This window comes from Buteo buteo, chromosome Z (assembly GCF_964188355.1).
Source record: "Buteo buteo chromosome Z, bButBut1.hap1.1, whole genome shotgun sequence".
Lineage (NCBI taxonomy): Eukaryota > Metazoa > Chordata > Aves > Accipitriformes > Accipitridae > Buteo > Buteo buteo.
Window position 1 is genome coordinate 15139801 of NC_134204.1, and position 22439 is coordinate 15162239.

At 37.5% G+C, this 22439-nt stretch overlaps 1 protein-coding gene across 1 annotated transcript in view; it reads right to left on the bottom strand.

The window, feature by feature from the left end:
- Positions 1 to 22439, bottom strand: part of RICTOR (RPTOR independent companion of MTOR complex 2) — an 88270-nt gene that overhangs the window by 8019 nt on the left and 57812 nt on the right. The window contains exons 22-33 of the mRNA XM_075021884.1: positions 22253 to 22379; positions 15266 to 15430; positions 14731 to 14807; positions 14537 to 14615; positions 13563 to 13672; positions 10732 to 10819; positions 9941 to 10033; positions 8942 to 9048; positions 8049 to 8278; positions 6274 to 7303; positions 2513 to 2690; positions 1281 to 1365 (exon numbers count right to left, since the gene is read on the bottom strand). Of these exons, the coding sequence (XP_074877985.1) occupies positions 1281 to 1365; positions 2513 to 2690; positions 6274 to 7303; positions 8049 to 8278; positions 8942 to 9048; positions 9941 to 10033; positions 10732 to 10819; positions 13563 to 13672; positions 14537 to 14615; positions 14731 to 14807; positions 15266 to 15430; positions 22253 to 22379 (2369 nt within the window). The remainder of the gene's footprint in view (positions 1 to 1280; positions 1366 to 2512; positions 2691 to 6273; positions 7304 to 8048; positions 8279 to 8941; positions 9049 to 9940; positions 10034 to 10731; positions 10820 to 13562; positions 13673 to 14536; positions 14616 to 14730; positions 14808 to 15265; positions 15431 to 22252; positions 22380 to 22439) is intronic.

Sequence of the window (22439 nt, forward strand, 5' to 3'; positions counted from 1 at the left end):
GGTACATGTGTGTGAAGATCCAGAAACTTTTTTATTTTTGAGTGGTTAAGCTCCCAAGATTGTTGGCATTTGGGAAACAGACATAACATTTTAGTCCCGGCTTCTCATATATAACAAAATATTGCAAAGGACAGAATTCAACCTCTAAACACACACACTGTACACACATACTGTAAGAAGGTGTGTGGTAAATCCTGACATTGTATCAACATTAGCAATACTCATGCAACACTAACACATTGTCAAATTTCATAGTGTCAAACAAGATTAGTACAACAATATACCAGATGGTTAAATGACAGGTGCACCAACAAACACAGAAACATAATTTAAAAACCTAACTTAGTGCCTGTAATAGGAAGAAACTAGACTCAACAACGGAGAAACAAGACAAAGACACTCTAGTGACGTGCTCTTCCCTGGATGGAAAATACCAAATACAGTTTTGAACAAGAGTTACTTTACACTGAAACTTATCAAACTACAGAAACATACTTTCAGGAAAATCAGCTTTATATATTACATTAACAACATGAAATAAAAATAAAAATCAGTAAGATGTGTCTATTTGCATGTTCAAAGTGCTTGTAATAAAGTTCCAGTTAACTAGGAGGCAAGACAACAGCTATCCTATACTACTTTAGGACCAGTTTCACTGCTTTTTCAGTTGTCAAACTGAAAAGACACATATTGACACCATACAGATTTCTGACTACTCTCAAGTAAAAAGGAAGTGCATTTCAGAACAAGCTGGGCATTACAGCACACTTGCAATTCTCTTGTACAATGTCCCATCAACTCCGCTGATCAACTGTCATGGAAACATCACAAAAAGACAAAATTTACCTTCTGAAATACACACCTAACACCTTCACTGGGTCCTATAAATTCACATGTAATCAAAGGGAAGTCAAAATGTAACAGCTCAATATGTGGCATACGTATTTTATCTTAGCTTAAATTTTGCTGCTTACTTTAATGCAATATCACTACCAGCCTTAGATTAGCATTAGCTCATATTATAATCAATGATATGTAGACTTTCCTCCTTTGTTTACTAGAGGAGGACCAAGCTTATGTTACTTTGCAGCAACACCACATTATCTCAAACTAAATAAACAGGTAATTAATGGCATGCCATCCAGAATCCAGAACACAGCTCTCAAAACTTAACAGCTAAAAATAACCTTTTCTGTAAAGAAAAAAACCAAATAAACCAACACCCCACCAAATGTACAAATACACAACAAAAAGGTACATGAGAAGAACAAAAACAGTACCTCCTGCATCAGATGCGAAGACCCTAGCTCCATGGTCATCAAATGGAAGTGTGGTTTTCTTCTGGAAATACGGAGTTTCCTTTACCTGGAATATTTAAGTGGAAATTAAAATTAGCACAGGCAATAATCATACACAACGGAAAAGTAGATTTTTAGGAGGAAATAAAATGTCCTTTTTTTACTTCAGCAAAAAGATCTAATTAGAGGAGGAAATTAAGAATGGGCTCCTGAGTACTAACAAAAAGCCAATGAGAAAAACACACATTTGTTAATGAACATTTATTAAGCAAGGCTTATGAACAGTCAGCAAACATTAACAGTGGTGACAGGCTGTAAGGAAACCAGTGACACAGAAGTTGCTATTAATGATCTGTCCACAATCACTCTACAATGGAGATCTTGGGAGAGCAGTGCAAAAACACCCAGGACATAAAAAAAGTTGCCTGTAAGATGTTGCAGAGTCAAGACATGTATCAACTCTAGAAAAAGAGTTGAGTGAGAAGAAATGAGGCAACATAAATATGCCACAAAGACTGTAAAGGAGAAAGAAAAACTAGTCATTTCATAAAGGGGGAATAGAAGCAGGTATGATTGAAAAATCTTGCCTTTACTCTAGCTTTAGTAATTTTTTTGAGATTAGTAAGAAAGCCATTTAGGTTTAAAAGGCAAAGACTACATAAACTAAAGATAAGGAAGCCCACTCATTTAACCTTGACATACATCACATCCTGGTTTTGACAATGAAATAACAAAATATTAAACTCTGTGATGCATCAGTTTGATAGATGGGAAAGTGTTTTAACCAAGTAGAAAGAGGAAAGCAATTGATAAGATATTAAAAAGATCTGGTTTAACTTAAATATAGATATATCTGTAAGGTTAAGTAAGACAATATAATTTAATGGTATGATGATACAAATGTCCACAGACTATTCTAATTTTAGTATAGAAGCTAGCTGTCAACTAAAAAAAACCCCAACTTATGCTACCATTGTTAACACTCTTCTAACCCAGCATGTGTCATTATTTGCCTAATAATACGAAACAGACTACTGGTTTTCTGTAAACAGGGTTAGAAAACAAACTCTTGATCTCCAAAATGCATTCCTTGAAAGTACCACAGGAGTTTTTCCTCATTTCTCTAGATCTAATCTATTCTGATAAAAATGCAACAGTTGACTATCTTTCACTAAGAAAATGCAAATGAACCCAGTAAGTTATCACATACATACCTGAAATATTTCATTGATATCCACTGGAAGAGCAAGGCCAATGTAATCATCAGAGCTACCATAGGTAGCATTAGAAACCATGGAGCGAACAGAAGAGGAACGCTGAAGTGTGTTTTGGTTAATAGGACTTAATAAATCTTCTTTATCTAATGAGGCATAACTTAAAGCTTTCATGAACCTGTAACATTGAAATAATACATCACAAACTTGGTAAATCTCTTATTCTGGTACATTAAAAGTAAGAAGGACTGCTGATGCAAAGGCTATCCTCATCTTCCCATTGTAGAACACAGAGCTTGTAACTCTGTCAAATAGCAGCTATCAGTTCACTGCTTTTTTCTCTCTCATTGTATTGCATGGTTTGACAGTTCCTTGGGTAAAAATTTTTTCTTTGAAAGTCCTGGGATGGGGACTTGAAAGATGGCTGTATGTAACTTCTGCTTGAGGGGCTGCCAACCCTGCAAACCCACCAATTCTCTCCAACTCAGCAGACTTAGTAGATTTATAGCCCATACATGGTCAGTAAAGATTTATTTAGGCTTTTAAACTAACTGCCTCACTTTTAAATGTACCTTCCCTGGATATTTACAAACTCTGAGCTGAGCAGGCACATGCTTGCAAGTGCAAAGCTTGAGCCTGCTAAGGTATTAGCGATGTGAACAAGGAAGATTTTTTTTCCTGTACTCTGCAGGAGCCACCCATTAGGTCACCCAGGCATGGAGGAAGAATTTGCTCAACATGAATGCACAAAGAACAAACTTGAACCTGCACAGTGAGCAGAGCTGACTGTGACAAGCAGCCCAAGGAACAAAGAAAGAAATAGGTTGGGAAAATGAGACAGGAAAGAGGAGGCTGGAGAACAAGTCCTCAGTGCTGATCAGAGTCCTGATGATGGAAATTTCACATTTGGCCATCTGCCATTTTACCTCTCATTGCAGATAAAAACCTACAAATGTTTTCTGCTAATCAACCTATGTAGATGGTCTATACGCAGTGGCTTAAAGCTTCCTACTAAAAAGAGACAAACCTCAGGAACAGTAAATTTTTATTACATTACTGCAAATTATTATACATTGGGAGGTAAAGTACAGTAAATGTTTGATTTCTTGACTTCCTGCCTTAGAAATAATTTTCTATCATTTTTTGTTTTAGGTGGGCAATTAAAATGCCTTCCTACCCCTAACAGGTTAACAGATTTATACTGAGATAAAATTAAATTATCAGGATTTGACAATCTACGGTTCAAGACATTATTATGTGATGGAAATGTGCAGAACACAAATTATAGGATTTCAATACTTTTCTTACTACTAATTAATTCTGACCGATGCTAATGACAGTAGCAGTGGACTTACAATAAAAGTCAAGCCATATTTCAAAATGACAAGAGAAAACAGCCTCAAGTTGCACCAGGGGAGGTTTAGATTGCACATTAGGAGAAATTTCTTCACTAAAAGGGTTGTCAAGTGTTGGAACAGGCTGCCCAGGGAAGTGGTGGAGTCACCATCCCTGGAGCTGTTCAAAAGATGTGGAGATGTTGCACTTAGGGCCATGAGATTTAGTGGTGGCCTTGGCAGCATTAGGTTTACGGTTGGACTCAACGACCTTAAAGGTCTTTTCCAACCTAAATGATTCTATGATTCTAAACCCAGAGAGTTACCAAATGTATTAGTTATTTCATAAAAAGACATTCTACAATTACTCTCAATATAAAATTAAAGATAGAAGTATTAATCCTAAACATTTGTCTCTGCTTTTCCTGGAAAAGCTAACAGATATGTCATTAGTAGTGATAAACACCAGTAAGTTTTCATGAAAGCATGTCTGCAGGTGATAGGGTGAGAGCCATGACCATTATCTGAGACATGCACATTAACATTTTTGGTTGGTCTTTAAAGACAAAGGTGGTAAATTTAGCCTCACAAAATGGTTTATGCAAAGAAATAAGCTTTTCAACCTTTTGAATGGAAACAACTGGAAACATCACAAAAATCAATTTACAGCTGCTAGTTGCTAAGAACAAATGAGTTTGTCAATGAAGCATGAATCAAAGAAATTCTTCTAAAACTGACAGAAAAATAGCTTCAGCAGACAAAAAGGACAGAATATCTCTTTTCGATTTATTACTTAAACAGCAGTTAAGGACAATATTTAGCTAGAAGTATAATGTACTCTGAAACTAAAAGGACCACAATTATTCAGTGTAGACATTCAGCTGTAACCAGTAAGAAAAAACCGTATACTAGTTATATCACAGCCTTTCCAACCAATTATATTAGTAACCAACACAATCTGATATTCTCTTGTAATACGTATGTCTGCAATTTTTTAACTTTCTGAGATACAAGCACTACAGCCACTTCAGTTCAATGTTAAACAGATCAGCTCAAATCCTTGAGCCTGACCACCAATGTAAGAGATGATGAACAGCTAAGCACCAGGAATACTGTTAGCATTACATTACTTCGGGGTGAAAGTCCACTGCTGCAAGTCTGCTTTGCCTATCAAAGGCATGACGGCAAGGCATGGTACAACATTACTACAGCCACAACAGAACCTGTACTGCCACTGAAATCACACTGATTTTTTCCTGCATTAGCACAGGAAGACAGTGACAGAGCAAGGAACAGCACTTCTGATTTCCAGGATAGTGCAGCTTAATTACTGACTCATTCTTAATTTAATCAGCACAGTCAGTCTAGTTCTAACTGAATTGAACAAAGGGAACAAAACTTACCTTTTATGGCATCTTTGCAGAATCATGTGAACATATCTACAAATTAATTTTGCTCTTCATCAGGACAAAGAATGCATGCTAATAAACAGGCACTATGTATGCTCAACTGGGTATGCAGAGTGCAGTTCAGGGACTTAGCATTTGCTGTTCTGTGTAGTAAGCAGATGACTGATGTATTGGTAGCTTTTCCCCTTTCTCTCATCTGAGAGACTATGTTTAGGTAAAAACAGATAGGTCTTTTCACTTTCAATACTAATGTGAAAATCCAATGCACTAGCTAAAAGATGATTTGAAAGGCAAAATTTGGTAGAAGAGTTTTTAAGAGAAAGTTCTTAAGCAGTGACTGTAGCTGCTGGGAACAGTGTCAATGTCATGAGCTAGATATCTTACGTAACTATCCAATTAGTCTTCAGAATATCTAATATGACTCAAAAATAAAGAGGTGACACTGCCATCTAAAAATAAATGCTATGAGTAAAATCTTTGCTCTGTTGTAGCTATGAAGCCAAACTGACATTCCTATCAGTGGTACCAGTATCTCATCACTGACCTCAATGCCACAGTGAACACGAATATAGCATATTGGCAGGAGTCCCTGTCCTAAAACCTCACCAAGTGACAAAGAGAAAATTCTCTTCTGAAAAATAGCTCTGACTACACGGGCAATTTTGTGTGATTGCAACTTTAATAATGTTAGCAATGTAATTGCATTTAAATATTAAAAAAAATTAAACAGGAAGCAAATGTGATAAATGGAAATTTTTTCCTTTGTCACTAACAGCATTAAAGGGGCCGAGCACAGCTATGAAAGCTGGGCTTCTCTGACACCATGCACGAAGTTCAGGATTCTCGTTCTACTATATTATGCTCCTAGTATTGATACTGCTTTCAGTGAAGTTATGAACCATCTTGCAACAATTTTCACTCTTAGGTGAAATTGGAAAAAAGTATTAAAAAGATACTTTTTTTACTTAATTGGTCTTACAGCTTTGAAGTAAGAAATGAGCACATAATAATCTCTTACCGGCTTGGGGTTAGCCGAGAATCCAGGCTGCCAGACTTCATGGTAATAGTGTCAGTAAACAGCACGTCCTTTGCTGGAGATGCTAGGGCTTCCGAATGAGACAGTGAAGGATGCATCCTCTGCTGTTGTAAGCGTTTTAGTGTAGCATAGCCAAAGGCATCTCGAGAACTTGTGTAGCTAAAGTTATAGTCAGCAAGACTTTTTATCGTAGCAAGAGAAGGAGCTTTAAGAGACTGGGCTCTTCGGGGAAGCGTATGAGAAGACCCTGGCGGTACCAGGGATACAGAGCTGGATTTTGAGAGAGGCAGGTGGTTAGACTGTGGTGTTGAACAGTGACTTGGTTTAACTGTTTTTGTGCTTACCACAGTACTCAAACTTCCACAGTCAGTATCTACATTTGTAGTGTCCACACCTACAGTCTCCCTTGAAGGGCTAGAGCTCATTGAGCTTATGCCACTTGTTGTGGTATCTGTATTAAAACTTAAGCTACGACTCTTGAAATGTGTTTGTGTAGTACCATCTCCTATTAGCCTTTCTCGGCTTGCATTTTCCCGGTGAATTTCATTTCCAAGACCTTTTGGCAGCTTCAGATCATTTTCTCCAATACTTGGGGTACTATCAGTATCTTCCATGTGCTTACTTCCAACAAAAGAAGTTTCTAATCGTAAAGTCTGGATTTTAGGAACTTTGCAAACAGGGTTGAATTCTTCCCCAGCAGGAAAGTCTATGCTTCTGGAAGGTTCTGTTACTGTACGATTTCGCCTCAGGCCTGATTTACTGTCAGACGATGTCAGCTTTCCTCCTTTTAGATCACTGCTACTTCTGTGTTTTTTATTAGGTAGAGTAAGAGAGTTTAGAATGCGATTTTTCACAAGTCTACTAGAAGAAAAAAAAGGAAAGGGACTACGGTCTTTGTCCTTTGAAGGTCCAGGTCTGTCATAAAATATTTGTTCTGCATCTTCAGTAATATCTAGGAAGAACGTACTAGTGGAAGTACTACCAAAACGGTCATCCTCCATGATGAACATACCTGAAATTATATGAGACTTCGTCACTGAAAATGGACATTTCATGCTGCGAAAACAAAGCAATTCTATAGAAGCCAAAATGGGAGGCTATGCAATTTACTGCAATTTTAATTCAGCATTTTTTCTGTAGAACTTAGTAAATTAAGTATCTTGAGGAGTACCTGAGCTGAAGGTCTCCTTGCTTCAAAAGAAAAGCCACACTATCTTATTTCAGTGCAAACATCCAGCTACTAGGATTACAAACAATGCACTCCTCTAATAATATCTAAATAGGGTATATTTCTGGATTTAAATTCCAAATATCCATAGCAAAATTAAAGTGTACTAGATACTCAAAATATACAAGAATTTAAATACAGCAATACTCTGTGTGTGCATATATACACACAGAATGTATTTATTTTCTAGAATATTCCTTTGAGGACAACCAAGTAAGTGTATCTTTATACCTAAGCATGGAGATTTCTGCCGGGTATTACAGCAAGCTGCCATGACTTGACAGAAGAACTAGTAACTTACCCTGATGTTAAAACTTCTTACTTCTACATCAAATGTAAACCTAAGACACTGTTCTCTTCCCTTTCACTTGTCTACATCTCTCAATGCATATAACTCTGTACCCTTGCTTGCACTCTTCTTCCTTGCAATAACACCATCTGCCTGAACCTCATCCTGCCAAAAGGTTGGTAAGAACACCAAAATGCTGCTTTGTGGTGGTTTTTTCCTGTTTGTTTTGTTGTTACTTACTTGAAGGAGCGGATTCGCTTTCACTGTTATGTCTAGAACTGGTGGACTCAGAGTTCAAGCTAAGAGTGCTGGGTATAGAAGAAAGTTCATTGCAGAGCTGCTCCATGTCATCAGGGACCACTGGCCACGGCTGCCTACGACTGTGTCTCACTGCATCCCAGTTGTGATGCTTCAAAATGTCACATCCTTGTTTAGTTTTGGCTATTAGACCAAGCACGTAGACACAGGTTCTGTATTTAATGCATATATGAAAAAAGAGCAACAATAATAGAATCTAATTTAACTAAACTTATTTCTCTTTTGAAAGGAAACAGTTTCAAAACAATTCAGCAGAAACTTCACAAAACTGCCAAGTAGCTTTTTGTTCATTTTTATTTGTAAATCAATGGAAGCTTAAGAAATGGACTAAAATATCTGAGAACAATACACTACTCAAAAATAAAAACTAATTATTACAAGAGCCTGATTAGATAAAGTAGAACAACACCTTTTTTAAAAAAAATAATAAAAGGACATTAATGAAGTAGCAATAGTAGGCAAAAGACCATCTATTAATGCTTTTAAAGATTCAAAAAAGATATTGAATAAAAGTGATGGAATAATAAATTGATTCCAACAGAGATATAAGTAGCAAATATTTTAATTGCTTTTTAAAAAAAAGAAGAGTAGTGTATCTTTTTTCATAGTTTTCATTTGCTTACTGCATGTTCTTTCAGACTTCCTATACAATTCTGTGATTGTACAGGACTGAGATAGATACTCAGTCATGAATGATCTTCATAACTGAGTTCCAAGTAAGTACAAAACTATATTCATGTAAATTAGGTAAGGCTATTTGAAAACCTATGGCAACTACCATCTGTAAATTTTATATATAAAGCAGATACACATACCCTCTGACAGAGAGAACCTCACACTGTTGGGCAAGTGCCATTATATCGGGAATTACATTCTCCTCTTGAAGCAAGTTAAGACCCCAATTTGAAGATCCAATATTGCCCTAAAATAAAAGTTTTCGAGTAAGTTTTGATTTTGATGTGATCTGCAGTACTATCAGTGTAAAGCTTTTAACATTTTTGTTTGTTGGTAGTACAGTTTCAAGTCACATCTTCTCAAAGCAATTAAGAGATTTTAGCACCCTTTTTGGCATTTCCTAGTCGTGTAGATCTAAAAAACGGACTTGGCATACTACGTATAATCCCTAAAACTGCTCACAGCTAACTACTGTGTATTCCTCATTTTACCAATTCTGCTACAGCCAGCAGTATGATCTTCGTTTACTCATTTTACATACATTATATTACATACCTACAATATATTCCAGTTATAGTCACCTTGGACAAATGTTCCTAAATAAGCTTTGGGGAAGACAAGAAAGAAGCAGACAAACAGCTGAGGTGGCAAAGCAAATTTAGAAGTGTAGCTTGGATAAGTACAGACACTAGGTTTTCACCTATCCCAGGTACCAGGGGGTGTCAGGACCACATATATTCACATGCATCCACAGTGGCAGCCAACTTTCTTCCAGAAACACTGAATTTTGGACCATTACAGTAAATACATAAAAATCAGACCACAGCAGCTTGTAACTACTGCTTCCAATTTAATATTGGTGCTGCACGTGGCAATCTGTTCTTTTTATTTGTTAAAAAAGAAAAAATAAAAAAGACAAAGTGACTATTAAAAAACACAGAACAAAAAAGGTGCAGTGAACCATTTTAAACTGAAAGTCCAGTTAGGGTACAAAATGCCAACTTGGAGAAAAAAACCCCACACATTTTATGACAAAAAACCTAATTAATGATTTTACAGGATTTTGCTTAGTTATTTCAGAATCAAGAGTCATAACAGAACTCAAACAACTGCAAAAAGTTTGTAAATCTATTACTAACCAAGGCCCAAAGGGCTGCTTTCAGCTGCTTAATTCCTTCCCACTTATCCAGCATTGGGGAACGAACAGTATAACTTAGATCTGTAACAATACTCTGAAGGAGAGAAACAGAAGAAAAAAAAACCACTCAGTTGAAAATGAAAAGGAGACCTCAGTCAAACAGGCTCTCTTGCCTTTTTAATAAAAGGTAAAGCACTAATTTAAAGTATGCACTCTAAAGTGAACAGTGGTAGTTCTGGAATAATAAGCATAAATTAACAGCAATGGTAATGCAAGTAGAAAATTTTGATGTAAGCACTGACTGCATCAAGTTAATTCAGATTTTATAAAGGTAACATTAATCAGACTAACAAACTGCAATATCTAAGCTTTCTCTTGAACTTTTCAACTATCATATTCATTACATCATCTTGCAAACTCACATTAAAAGTATATTCATTTAAGCAACTATTAATTGGCTTAGGATTTGTTTTCTTAGCTTTTCAGGATATTAGAAATAAGATTTTATTCTCTCATCTCCACATTTTTGTATGTATAAAAGGACAGGCACAATTTTACTTTTCAATATACAATTCATGCGCACACAAACTGAAAAATTATTTCTATTGGCGAGTTGCTTTCTATTCTAAGATTTTGCAAGCCATTTTAAGAAAAAGGTTGCAAGGTATTTCTCTGGTATTTCTTTATCAACTTGTTTTGCAATGACTTTAAATGTCATCTCTTTTAAAACGTACTTAAAAAGGATTACAGTACTCTAAAATCTTTCAAGTTATAAATAGTTATTATCCTCACCTGAGACTCCAATAAATGGCAGCCCGTTTTATGGTGCACCAGTTGGCCATAAAGGTGAACTGGCAGGTACACATGTGGTCGCTGTAATCTGGCAGAAAGAGAAAACATATGCTTTCCAGGTAATTCTGACATTTTCTTTTAAAATAAATTACACTGCAGTGTAATGCAGTAAGTTACTCTTGAGCTTTTTCAGACAAAGGGGATTCTTTTGGAGAATTTAGAATAGAACAGAACAGAGTATTTCAGTTGGAAAGGACCTACAATGATCACATAGTCTAACTGCCTGACCACTTCAGGGCTGACCAAAAGCTAAAGCATGTAGTTAAGGGCATTGTAAAAGCCTCTTAAACACTGACAGGCTTGGGGCATTGACCACCTCTCTAGGAAGCCTCTTCCAGTGTTTGACCACCCTCTTAGTAAAGAAATGCTTCCCAATGTCCAGTCTAAACATCCCCAGACACAGCTTTGAACCATTCCCACGCATCCTATTGCTGGATTCCAGGGAGAAGAGACCAGCACTTTCCTCTCTGCTTCCCTCCTCAGGAAGCTGCAGAGAGCAATGCAGTTGCCCCGCAGCCTCCTTCCCCCCAAACTAGACAAGCCCAAAGTCCTTAGCTGCTCCTCATAAGACACTCCTTCCAGCCCTCTCACCAGCTTTGTTGCCCTCCTCTGGATGCATTCAAGGACCTTCACATCCTTCTTGAATTGTGGGGCCCAGAATTGCACACAGTATTCCAAGATGGATTTTACTGAACAGCACTGACCCCAGAATTAAACCCTGAGAAACACTGCTAGGTGACCTGTTGCCAGCCAGGTGTAGCCCCGTTCACTACAATCCTTTTAGCCCTGCTGTTCAGCCAGTTCTTCACCCAGTGCAACATGAACCTGCTCATCCCACAGTTGGACAACTTGTCCAGAAGAATGCTGTGAGGGACAGTATCAAAAGCCTTATTAAAATCCAGAAAAACCACATCCACTGCCTTCCCTTCATCCACTAGGTGGGTGACCTTATCATAGCAGGATATCAATTTAGTTAAACAGGGCTTTCCCTTTGTGAACCAATGTTAACTGTGCCTGATAACTGCATTATTCTTTAAATGCCTTTCAAAAGCACTCAGCATGATCTTCTCCATAATTTTTCTAGGAACTGAGGGTAGACTAACAGGCCTGTAGCTTCCTGGGTCTTCCCTTACACCCTTCTTGTAAATTAGAATAATATTGGCTAGCTTCCAGTCAGCAGGGACCTCCCCAGACTCCCAAGACCTTTGGTAGATGATCAAAAGGGGTCCTGCTGTAACATCTGCTAGCTCCCTCAGTACTCCAAAATGAATCCTGTCAGGGCCCACATATTTGTGAACATTCAGCTGATACAGCAGGTCCCTTACAATTTCAGTGACTGCAAACAGAAAGTCACTGTTCCCACACTTGTGGTCCTCCAACTCAGGGGACTGGGCAGCCCAACATCTATCAGTATTATTAAAGACTGAGGCAAAAAAGTGCATTGAATGCCTCCACTTTTTCTTCATCCCTATTAGTCAGGTGACAGTCTTCAACAAGGATCAGTCTAACATTTTATTTAGACCGCCTCGTGCTATTAACATACCTAAAAAAGCCATTCTTGTTATTTGACACAACACTGGCCAGTTTCAATTCTAACTGAGCATCGGCCTTTTGTGTCTTCTCCCTGCATATATGAACCACAGCTCTATTATCTTCCTATGAAGCCTGACCTTGCTTCCAGAGATCACACAATTTCTTTTTCCTCTTGAACTCCACAAGGAATTCACTGTTCAGCCAACTGGTCTTCTACCCCACTTGCTTCACTTATGACACAATAGGATTGCCTGCTCCTGTGCTTTTAAAAGGTGGTTCTTAAAAACTGACCAGCACTCGTGGACTCCTAAGCCATCAAAAGCAGATTCCCAGGGTACTCTGCTAAATAGCTCCCTGAGGTCCAGGGTAGCAACTCTTGCTATCCTTTTTTCTCATTACACTGAAAATTTTAAACTCAACCATTTCATAATCACTATAGCCAAGACAACCACCTACCATCACATCTCCCACGAGTCCTTCTTTATTCACAAATTTTAAGTCTAGGAAGGCATCTTTCCCAGTTGGCTCACTGAGTACTTGTCACAAGAAGTTACCTCCTACAAACTTCAAGAATTTCCAAGACCTGGTTGTCACAGTATTCCCAGTTAATGTCTGGGAAGTTGAAATCTCCCATAAGGACAAGGGCTACCGATCCAGAGATTTCTCCTAATTGCCCACAGAATAACTCATCAGTGCTAACATCCTGGCTGGGCGATCAGTAGTAGACACCCACTACAGCATGTCCTTTGTTTCCCATCCCCCTAATCCTCACCCAGAGGCTCTCAACAACATCATCACTAACTGTAGGGGCCGTACAGTCAAACCTCTCCCTTACATATAGGGTGACACCTCCACCTCACCTGCCCTGCCTATCTCTCCTGAACAGCCTGGAACCCTCCATTCAGCACTCCAACTGTGGGACTCACTCCACCAAATCTCACTAATACCAAGGATATCATAGCTCTGGGAACTGAACAACACTTCCAGTTCATCCTGTTTGTTTCTCATACTGCATGTGTTGCTGTACATGCATTTCAGATATGCTTCTGAGCCCTCTGGGCTCCCAGGAGCAGTATAAATATTCCCACTATCATTGCCACCCTCAGGTGATGCCATGCTAACCCTTGGCTTACCTACTGCAATCCTGTTGGTATCCCCTTCCCCCATCAATTCTAGTTTAAAGCTCTCTTGACCAGTCCTGCCAGCTTACGCCCAAAGACACATTTTCCCAAATTTACCTTTGGTTGCTCCGACGAACGTAATTATCACCATCAACAGGTTTGCGGTATGTTGTAAGTGCTTCATTAAGTTGTTCTTCAATCAATTCAACATACTTTAAGTTATATTCCTAGAATAAGACAGACAAAGGTTGACAATACACTTAGCGGTATGTTTTTATAATGTGGTACTTTATAAGGAAGGAATAATTAAGGAAAGCTGAATTTCTTTGTGATCTGATGGTGGGGCTCACCAGAATTACTGTACTTCATACATACAATGAGTCTGCAGAGTTGACAACTGATTCCATAATTATTTCAGTGAATTTGTTAAGAAAGGAAGGAAAGAAGGAAATACTTCACATCTGACTTTAACCCGAATAATCTTAACAGACCACCACACATTTCAGTATTCCTAGAGAAGTCACAGCTTATAAGTTAGTAAAAAAACGCTAACAGGAATAAGACCAAGCATTTATGATCAATTATGAAAACAAAATAACGTATAAAGAGTTTTATCCTAGTCATGACAATGATGCATTTTTTCTCAGTGGTCTGCTGTTTCTATTTACTTCTTAACAGCATAAGCTAATTCTATCTTCATGATCTCTAGATTTCACTTTAATTAGCAACAACCAGAGGTAATGGGTATCTTGAAAAGTAGTATTCCTTTACACACTTCTCTAAATAGGACCTCACACAACAACCTATTTTAGAAAGTCACTACAATCCTGAAATATTTGCTGAAATGCCAAAATTATATAAAAGGCCTGGGTAAATCAGAAGCACACATGTATACAGTTCTGTAGCTCCTGTGAGTCCCTGTCAACCTTTTTCAGCAAAATTGTTAAGTCATTGAGACAATAAATGTATTGGCATTAGCAATACACATACATAAATATGCAGTATTTTTAAGAATCTTTGATGTTCTAAACCTGCATATTCACACCCTTTCTCCACCTAGTATCAAGCACACTTTTTATTCTTAGCATTACCTTTTGCCATTTTTCCATTTGTTTTGTTACATAACCTCTCTCATTTAGATATGAAAACCCCTTTGGGATGGACAAAAATCTGTAAAGCAACATCAGACAGTTAGTACTCCACTTAAAACAAATCACGTAATTTAAATAAAACCAAACTTACTTGTTTTCACACTGTAAAGACAAACAGCATATTCAACATTTACCTTAGGAGTAGAAGCAAACCCTTGTCTCCAAGATGAGAAAGAGCTGGTTTCATTTGGATGAGGGCATGAAGATTGGCCTAAAATAATTAAAAATGCATACAGTGTATCTGAGCACTATATAATCCTGAAAACTACAGCAACTACAATAGTCTGCCAGCAATGAAGCAGCAAGTTTTTCACAAAAGAAAGTACCAAACAGCACTAACCTCATTCTAGTATTATCCACTTTAGGTACCATCTGTCATTAAATATATATATTACTTCACAAGAAGTATAATGATTGAAATAGCTGAAGTAGTCTGAATCCATATTTAAAAGTAGGCATAAGCCAGAAGTCTACATCATCTTATCATTAATACTGCAGTATTTTCAGCAACGGGGTCTATAAACTATTACGAAGTCCATCAATGACAATCAAGAAGGAAACCATCAGTAACTTCTTGGATACTTTTACTTTGCTAACGGGGGGAGGGAGTGGGGTATAGCTTACAGAGTAGCATACCAAAAAGAGACTGAAAAAGGAAAGGATGCTCACCTTGTCTTCACATGCCTCATCTAGAATATCAAGTGCCTCAGAAGATATAGTTTTATTTTTATCATGTAACTGGGTCACCAGTAGCTCAATCCCCCAGTTGCTGAAGAACTCGACATTTGCTCTCAGCAATACTCGTAAGTGTTTTGTTGCATACAGCCTGCAGCTCTGCAAAAGGAAAATGTTTTTCTGAATGGAAGAAAAATAGCTAATGTAGTCAATGATTTACCACTTCAAAAAATACATTTTAATTACCATATTTTACAGCAAGTAGCTGTGATACACACCTTATGTATTAAAACTACAGTCCATTTGAGAGCTATTTCTCTCTTATCAAATGGGAAATTTGAGTGTGAGATCACTAGTAATCTGGTCACTGCAAGTCTCCCTGGAAAGCAGTTATCAATTAGTTATTCGCTGTGATAGCACTACACAAAGTCATCAGGATTAGGAGGAAAAACACCTTGTAAATGGCCAGTGCTATTGCATATACTTTCATGTATGCAATATTTTGCAAAAAGCTTTAACAAGCAAATATTAGAACCTCTGGGGAATTTATTTTAATACATTTTAAATTGCTTCCCAAAAATATCCGATCTTCAAAACGTCTCAGAAAACCTTCTAAATAGAAAAATGTTATTTTCTGTAATAAGACAGTTTCCCAATACTTAGTTTACTACTATGAATTTCTCCAAGTGACAGCAGAAAGAAGTACCCTGTCAGTTCCTGTACTGCTGTTCAGAACTTGCTGAATAAACAGCATAAATTGATTAACACCATTTCCTATTAGAAAAAATACACACAAAATAGAAGCAAACAGGCTTAATCTACAAGAATTTGCAGTGTTCTGGAGCAAGCACAGAACAACCCTTACAATATATGCTTACTAGCAAAGGTGTTATCTATACTTACACAAGCATAGCTGGAAAAGACAAAATCAGGTGCCCAAATCCTTTTCAGGTCTTCAGTCCTTACACCTTTAAAGCTGTGATAGCTATAACCAAGTAAATTTTCTATACATTAAAATATAAATGATCGATGTTGGGATGCATGTGAATATCTGTACTCCAAGAGATAGGTGAATTGGTCCAGGTTGGACATTACTACCTAGGTTAACAATATCTTCTGGATTGTTTTTTTTCCCTCCAGAAATACTTGGCAAGCAGTACTTGAAAGAAAGTGAGAGTAGGAAATGTGAATGTGCACAGTTCATGTAAAAAATCTTGTCCCATTATTTCAACTTCAAACATCATGTGCACATTTCTACTTATTCAATACAGAGAGGCTCATTTTTTGGAGCGGATGCAGGAATGACGTAACACATGTATGAAGACAGACCGTGGAACAGTGATTCGCAACTCTGGCCTAGGCTGCACAACCGTTTTGAAGTGGCTTGCATACTGTTAGTGGTATATCTTGAACATGGAATAGACGACTAGCAGCATATTTATTAAAGATGAGAACAAAAGCTATTATGCTGAAATGATCACTTGGTCTAGATGTTAAGCCTACAGAGTAACACAATAATATGAAACCAGAATTCAGTGTCGTGTAGTGCATTAGAATTTGTCTATAAAGAATTGTTGTTACTGCTACAACTACACTGAGTGTGATACAGAGAATGAAAGAGAACAATGTTCACTTCCTGAAATACTTGCTGAACATGAATTAATCTATCCAGATAACTAGTACAGAATTAGAACAGTTTTTAATTTTCTGTTTAGAGATGGAAAAGACAAGAAGGAATTCATGACTCTGATGGGACAATTAAGTGGCAAATAAAATTCACTGCAGATAAAGTTGAAACAATGAACTGAAGTGAAAAAATAATCCCAGCTTTACACACCCAACAGGCTCTGAGCCAGCTTTTTATACCCAGGGAAAAGATCTTGGGGCTAGTATTATTTGGTTCTGTGGAAGCGTTAGAGAGAAGTTCAATGGCAATCAAAACCACTGAAAGTAAACAGAACAAAATACATCAGCATTGTCACTAGGTAAATCCACTGGGCGTTGACATCTTGGACACTGTGTGCAGTTCTGGTTTTCCTACCATCAGAAATAAAAAGAACAACTAAAAAGCTGTAAAGAACAGAAGAACAGGGTTTTAAGCAAGTGAAGGTACAGAAAAGGGTCTTTACAACAAGGAATGACTCACACTACGATGTTCAAACCTCAGAACAGGGGCTGCAAAACCACTGCATGCATTTCCAACAATCCTAAAGTCTTCAAGCAGGGTCACAACCTTTGTGCAGCAAGATCACCTGTATGCATTTCCCAGACGAGAGAGGCAAAGCCCAGCATTGCTTTTCCAGATGAAGCAAAATGCTGGAATGTTTTTACTTTTGATGGGAACTGATTGGAAAAGCAGTGTAGAGGATATCTGAGGAAACAGACATTCCCCTCCTTCACTCATGCATGAACTACATTACAAAACAGACAAAGCCCTGTACTAAATCTGTCAGAAGATTCTTTTACTATCAAATGGCTTTGAGACCCTTAGAATTGAAACAGCAAGTCACAGGTCACTATGCTCAGCTGATTACATACAGCATAGCATAGATGCCAGTACATATAGGATAAATCTACCCTTTAGCCACCTATGAAGTTGAAATTCTAGGTCATGAACTGCAGCACTTGAGGACACCATGGGTACTCTGTGTTTTTACCATGAACTGGCAGAAAGGCAGCTGAGGCAGTATTAATTTGCTCTAGTACAAATGACCAAAGCACACCTAGAAGCAGGTTAAGATGTGCTTCTGCTTCACTGATCTACATAGATACTGCTCTGTAAATGTTTTCATTGTATATAGTCACCCCAAAATGCTACTCTCCCTGTCTAACGCTAAGCTGGCTACAGAAATTAGTTTTCCTTGTTCAGAGACACTCATTAGCAAACAGCTAACAAGCCTGCTTCACAGCTCTGGATAGCTTTAAAAGGTGTATGCAGCTATAATCTCAGTTAAGCCAAGAAAAAGAGCAACTTCAGCTTTTGAAATGAACAGATAAGGTATTTCATTAACAAATATCTCAGGGAATTAAAATTTCTGAAGGAAAGAAGCCCTGCTGGAGATGGTCTTTCTCACTTACAAACACAGCTTTTCAGAAATTGACCAGTCCCATATATTTTTATTGCTTTTAAATAGCATTTAGATGCCAGAGGCAGCATATAGAATCAAAATCACAATTTGTCTTCTGGATTATGAATTAATACAAACCCTTTCCAGAGGCTTACAGGCTCCACTCATCCTACGAGGTCCTCATCACAAGTCCTTGAAAAGGTAATGTGGAAGGGGCTTGCAAGTGCCTTATTTGAATTGAACTGCATGTTCATTTTTAATCTTAGGATTCACTTGTCTAAGGTGACAGAATGTCAGTTCTGGTAATTAAAAATGTTCTCCTCATGGGACAGAGCCATGAGTGGTATAACTGTTCCAAGTTTCAATTTTTTCCTACCATGCCTGCTAAATACAACTGAGTAAATTTTCTTTTGCTGTTGACAATGCTGCTATTTCAGAATTCCAGACCATAAAACCCAGAAAATGGCAGATACACCTTCCCCTAACATCTAAACAGAGGTACTTCCAAATTACTCCTCAGTCAGTGGAACTGTCCACGCAAATACCTTTCAGTTCAATATTTCCATATTCTTTCAGGTATCTTACCCTCTCAGAATTGACAACAATTTCCACCTCACATGAATATTTTAATTTCTGGAGAAGACTTGTAGTTTTGCCCATTGCAGTTGTTCAAAAATACCACTTATACCACTAAGGATAGACTTAATACTTGACTTAAAAGGTTTTATCCTTCGGATTAGCTTTTTACACCTTTGTCTTGTATTGGGAGCATGAACATCAGAAACACTGAAGACAAGCATTTTATCCACAAGATGATACTAGCAATACTGTGTACACCAAGCATTGCCAAAGGCTTCTTTGACAGGTCAACATTTTGACTCTTTGTCAAGTAGTACTCAGTGAAATTTTCTCTTCAAAATACCATCATTTCAGTTTTCATCCTAAGAACTTAAGGGGTTGGGCACATGGTAAAACAGGGAAAGAATTTCTTAAGGGAATAAATTTTATCCAAGTATGAAATCATCTGTGGTTGATGCAAGCATAGACCCACTTCTACTGACTGAAACAGTCCATTCTATTTGTTATTTTCCTCTCTTAGATGAAATATACAAAATATTTCCCTATGAATTTCAAGTATTCCAAGTAGGTCAACTAATTCAGGAAACGAAACACCCTGAAGTAGTTTTGTACAATGGTTTAATATGTTTCACAAAGGAAGTCAATCTCTATTTATGAGGTTCAAACAGTAACTTATCCTTCTTTTTTACTATTCTGATAGTAAAAGATTCATTTACATTTGTCGTCAACAAACAAGATTTAATTTTTTTATATTTCGTAAAATTGTTATCATAAATTCTTTTTTTGAATAAGAAAATACTGAAGGGATTCTCATGGTATTGTAGTGTACAAGAATCAGGGTACAGTCTCAACCACTGCAACACTGAACTCTAAGGAGCAGAATTTAAGTCACAACACACCTCAGCTATGAACTTGCCTGGGGATAGCTATGGTTAGAGACCTGCTACACCTGAATGCACACCTAACTGATATTAAGGACCACTGACCCATATTGTGCACATATGAGAAAGGTTACACTTTTAGAGTAAGTCTTAAGAAGATATATCCAAATAATTTATATTCTTTTAGATTTCAGGAGACTGCCAAAACCAGACAGTTACTTAATCTCTGCTGTTTCCCTAGACAACCCCTTCCCTAGGTTGTTAGACCTCACATCAATGTGAGACTGGGACATTGAAGCATTAGAACTCAGTAGCCACAGGCTGCTAGCATAGGCCAAGACCTTAAAACATCACAGATACAAGAAGTTATCAGTGTATCTGGCAAAAAGGACCTCTAACTTCAAAACTAATTATTTAGGTTTGAGCTCCAAAATGTGCATTCTTAAGTTTCTGAGCCTGTAGAATGTTTCTTAGCTTTCTCCAGAGTGTTCTACTTTGACATCTGTCAAGGTCTGACATTAAATAGTCAAGGTAATGCCAACCATCGGATAATTATCCCTAATCCTTTTCATAATCCCAAACAGACCAGAACTGAAATGGGTGAGCCTGAGGGCTCTACAAGCTTTCTTAATTTCTAAGGTGCCAGAGAGTGATGTCTATTCTATTCACATCCGAAGTATAAGAAGTGTTTAGTATCTATTGTTCATTAAGTTGAATTACAAATAGGTGGAAATTGTATTTTTAGTTATCATCACTAAGAACAGCAGTAGCCATCACCTGTTTTCTGGCTTTGTATATGCTTGGGAAAGTATGTTCAGACAATATCTGCACCCCACTTCCAGCCAGTCTGCTTACAGCTAGTGATACCTGTATCAGAGTTGAATGCATTCTGTTTTGGTCGTGTGCCACTCCCCCCCAGCCAGATAAAAATAAGTCCAAAACTAGGTCTTTATAGAACATTTGGATGGAGATCAACCCATTCCTACCTACATAAAGCTGCTAGTGTAGTGTACTGGATACTTGAAAACATTTGGAAGTACCTCTCTCAAAATAGAATTTAAGTCTTCATCCCTTAGATATTAGAATCAAGAAATCTTTCCCAAAATATAAACCCAAACACTAATTCATAATAAAATGCCTCAAATTATTAGTGTAACCGTATACTTCATTGAGGAGATTGTGACAGCATGCCTGGACTTTTTTCTAATTGTTAACCAGCTGCATTTGGAAGAAAGTGAAATGCTGGAGTGCTCTTTACTCCATGTACAGCCTCTTTTTGAGGTAAAAATAACTGGGAGGTGGTGGAGGGGGGCAGGGGGCAGTACCTATTGACATGAAATCTCAGTAGAAACAGCTAAATAAAGTTCCACAGCCTAAATTGCTCTTAAGTGACAGTCATCTAACAGGACCTTAGAAGTCTAATAAAGACATAGGCATGCATCCTCACAACATATTAATTTCTGTTTTCTTGCTCAGACTAGGCATAAAACAACTTTGAAGAAAGGATATCAAAGTCATCACTTCACTGAAAAATTACTTCAAAATTATTCAGGAGGGAGCTTCACTTTCAATGAGTCATTCCTTCAAACTCTTACTTTCAGACTCCACTCTTTACCTGTAAGAATCATTGTATCTTTGATGGTCTTGGAGAAATATCCTGAATTTCTTTCCTTCCTTCTCCTCTTCCAAAAGACAGTGAGATATTTAAAGCTAGCATCTACCTTATTCCCTCTTTTATCCACTCTAGAATATATTCTGCCTTGTCCAGACAACAGAGGAATAGCTCTCCCTGAAGTAATGGAAGTTCTTTCCTATTTAGATTTCAACTTACTAATTGTCATTTCCCTGACATCAATGCTTCCTTGTCTACATTACACCTGATTGATTTCTCTTTTCTTAAAAGTTCAGGAGCTTCCTCTCCCAAGTCTACCTAAGGCTGTTTTATTTTCACTCATATTCTTTGATTCAGAAGTACAAATCCCAATGCCTATTTCTGAACCAACCCTTTGTTTCAGCAGCTATAGTGTCTACTCAGTTCCACCGCGGTAACCTCAATCATTATCAAAACAGTATCTACCACTGGAAGGTTAACCGGTTTATTACTGCTAGAAATACACATTTCTGCTTGTGAAAATGATGCCTTCACAATTGATTTAGGCTGTCCACTGACCTAGACAATAACACTCGGTATATGCATTTAAAGACTTCAGCCCCCTTAATACATGACAGAAGCCTCTATTTGAATGACTCAATTTCTTGTGCACAAATACAATATACAGTGTGAAGTTCACAGCAAATTCAAAAACTACGTGAGTAGGAGCTTCATTTCTCTGAAACAAAAATAAAAACCCTTCTGGATAAATAATAGCTTAAAAATAAAGTCATACAGCTTGAATAAGAAAATAAATGTCTAGTGGCAATTAACAACTGAACATAAATCGAACTGAACTTACATCAGTAGCTGCTGTCAGGATTTTAGAAAGGATGACTCTTGCTAACCCATCTCTGCTGTAATCCAAACTAGAAACAGTCAATTTTAATAAATGATCCTGGTTCTTCAAAGAACAAAGATTAAGAAGACTGGGGGGGAAGGGGAGGGAGAAGAAAATAAAAATTAGTATTTGAACCCACCCATTTATT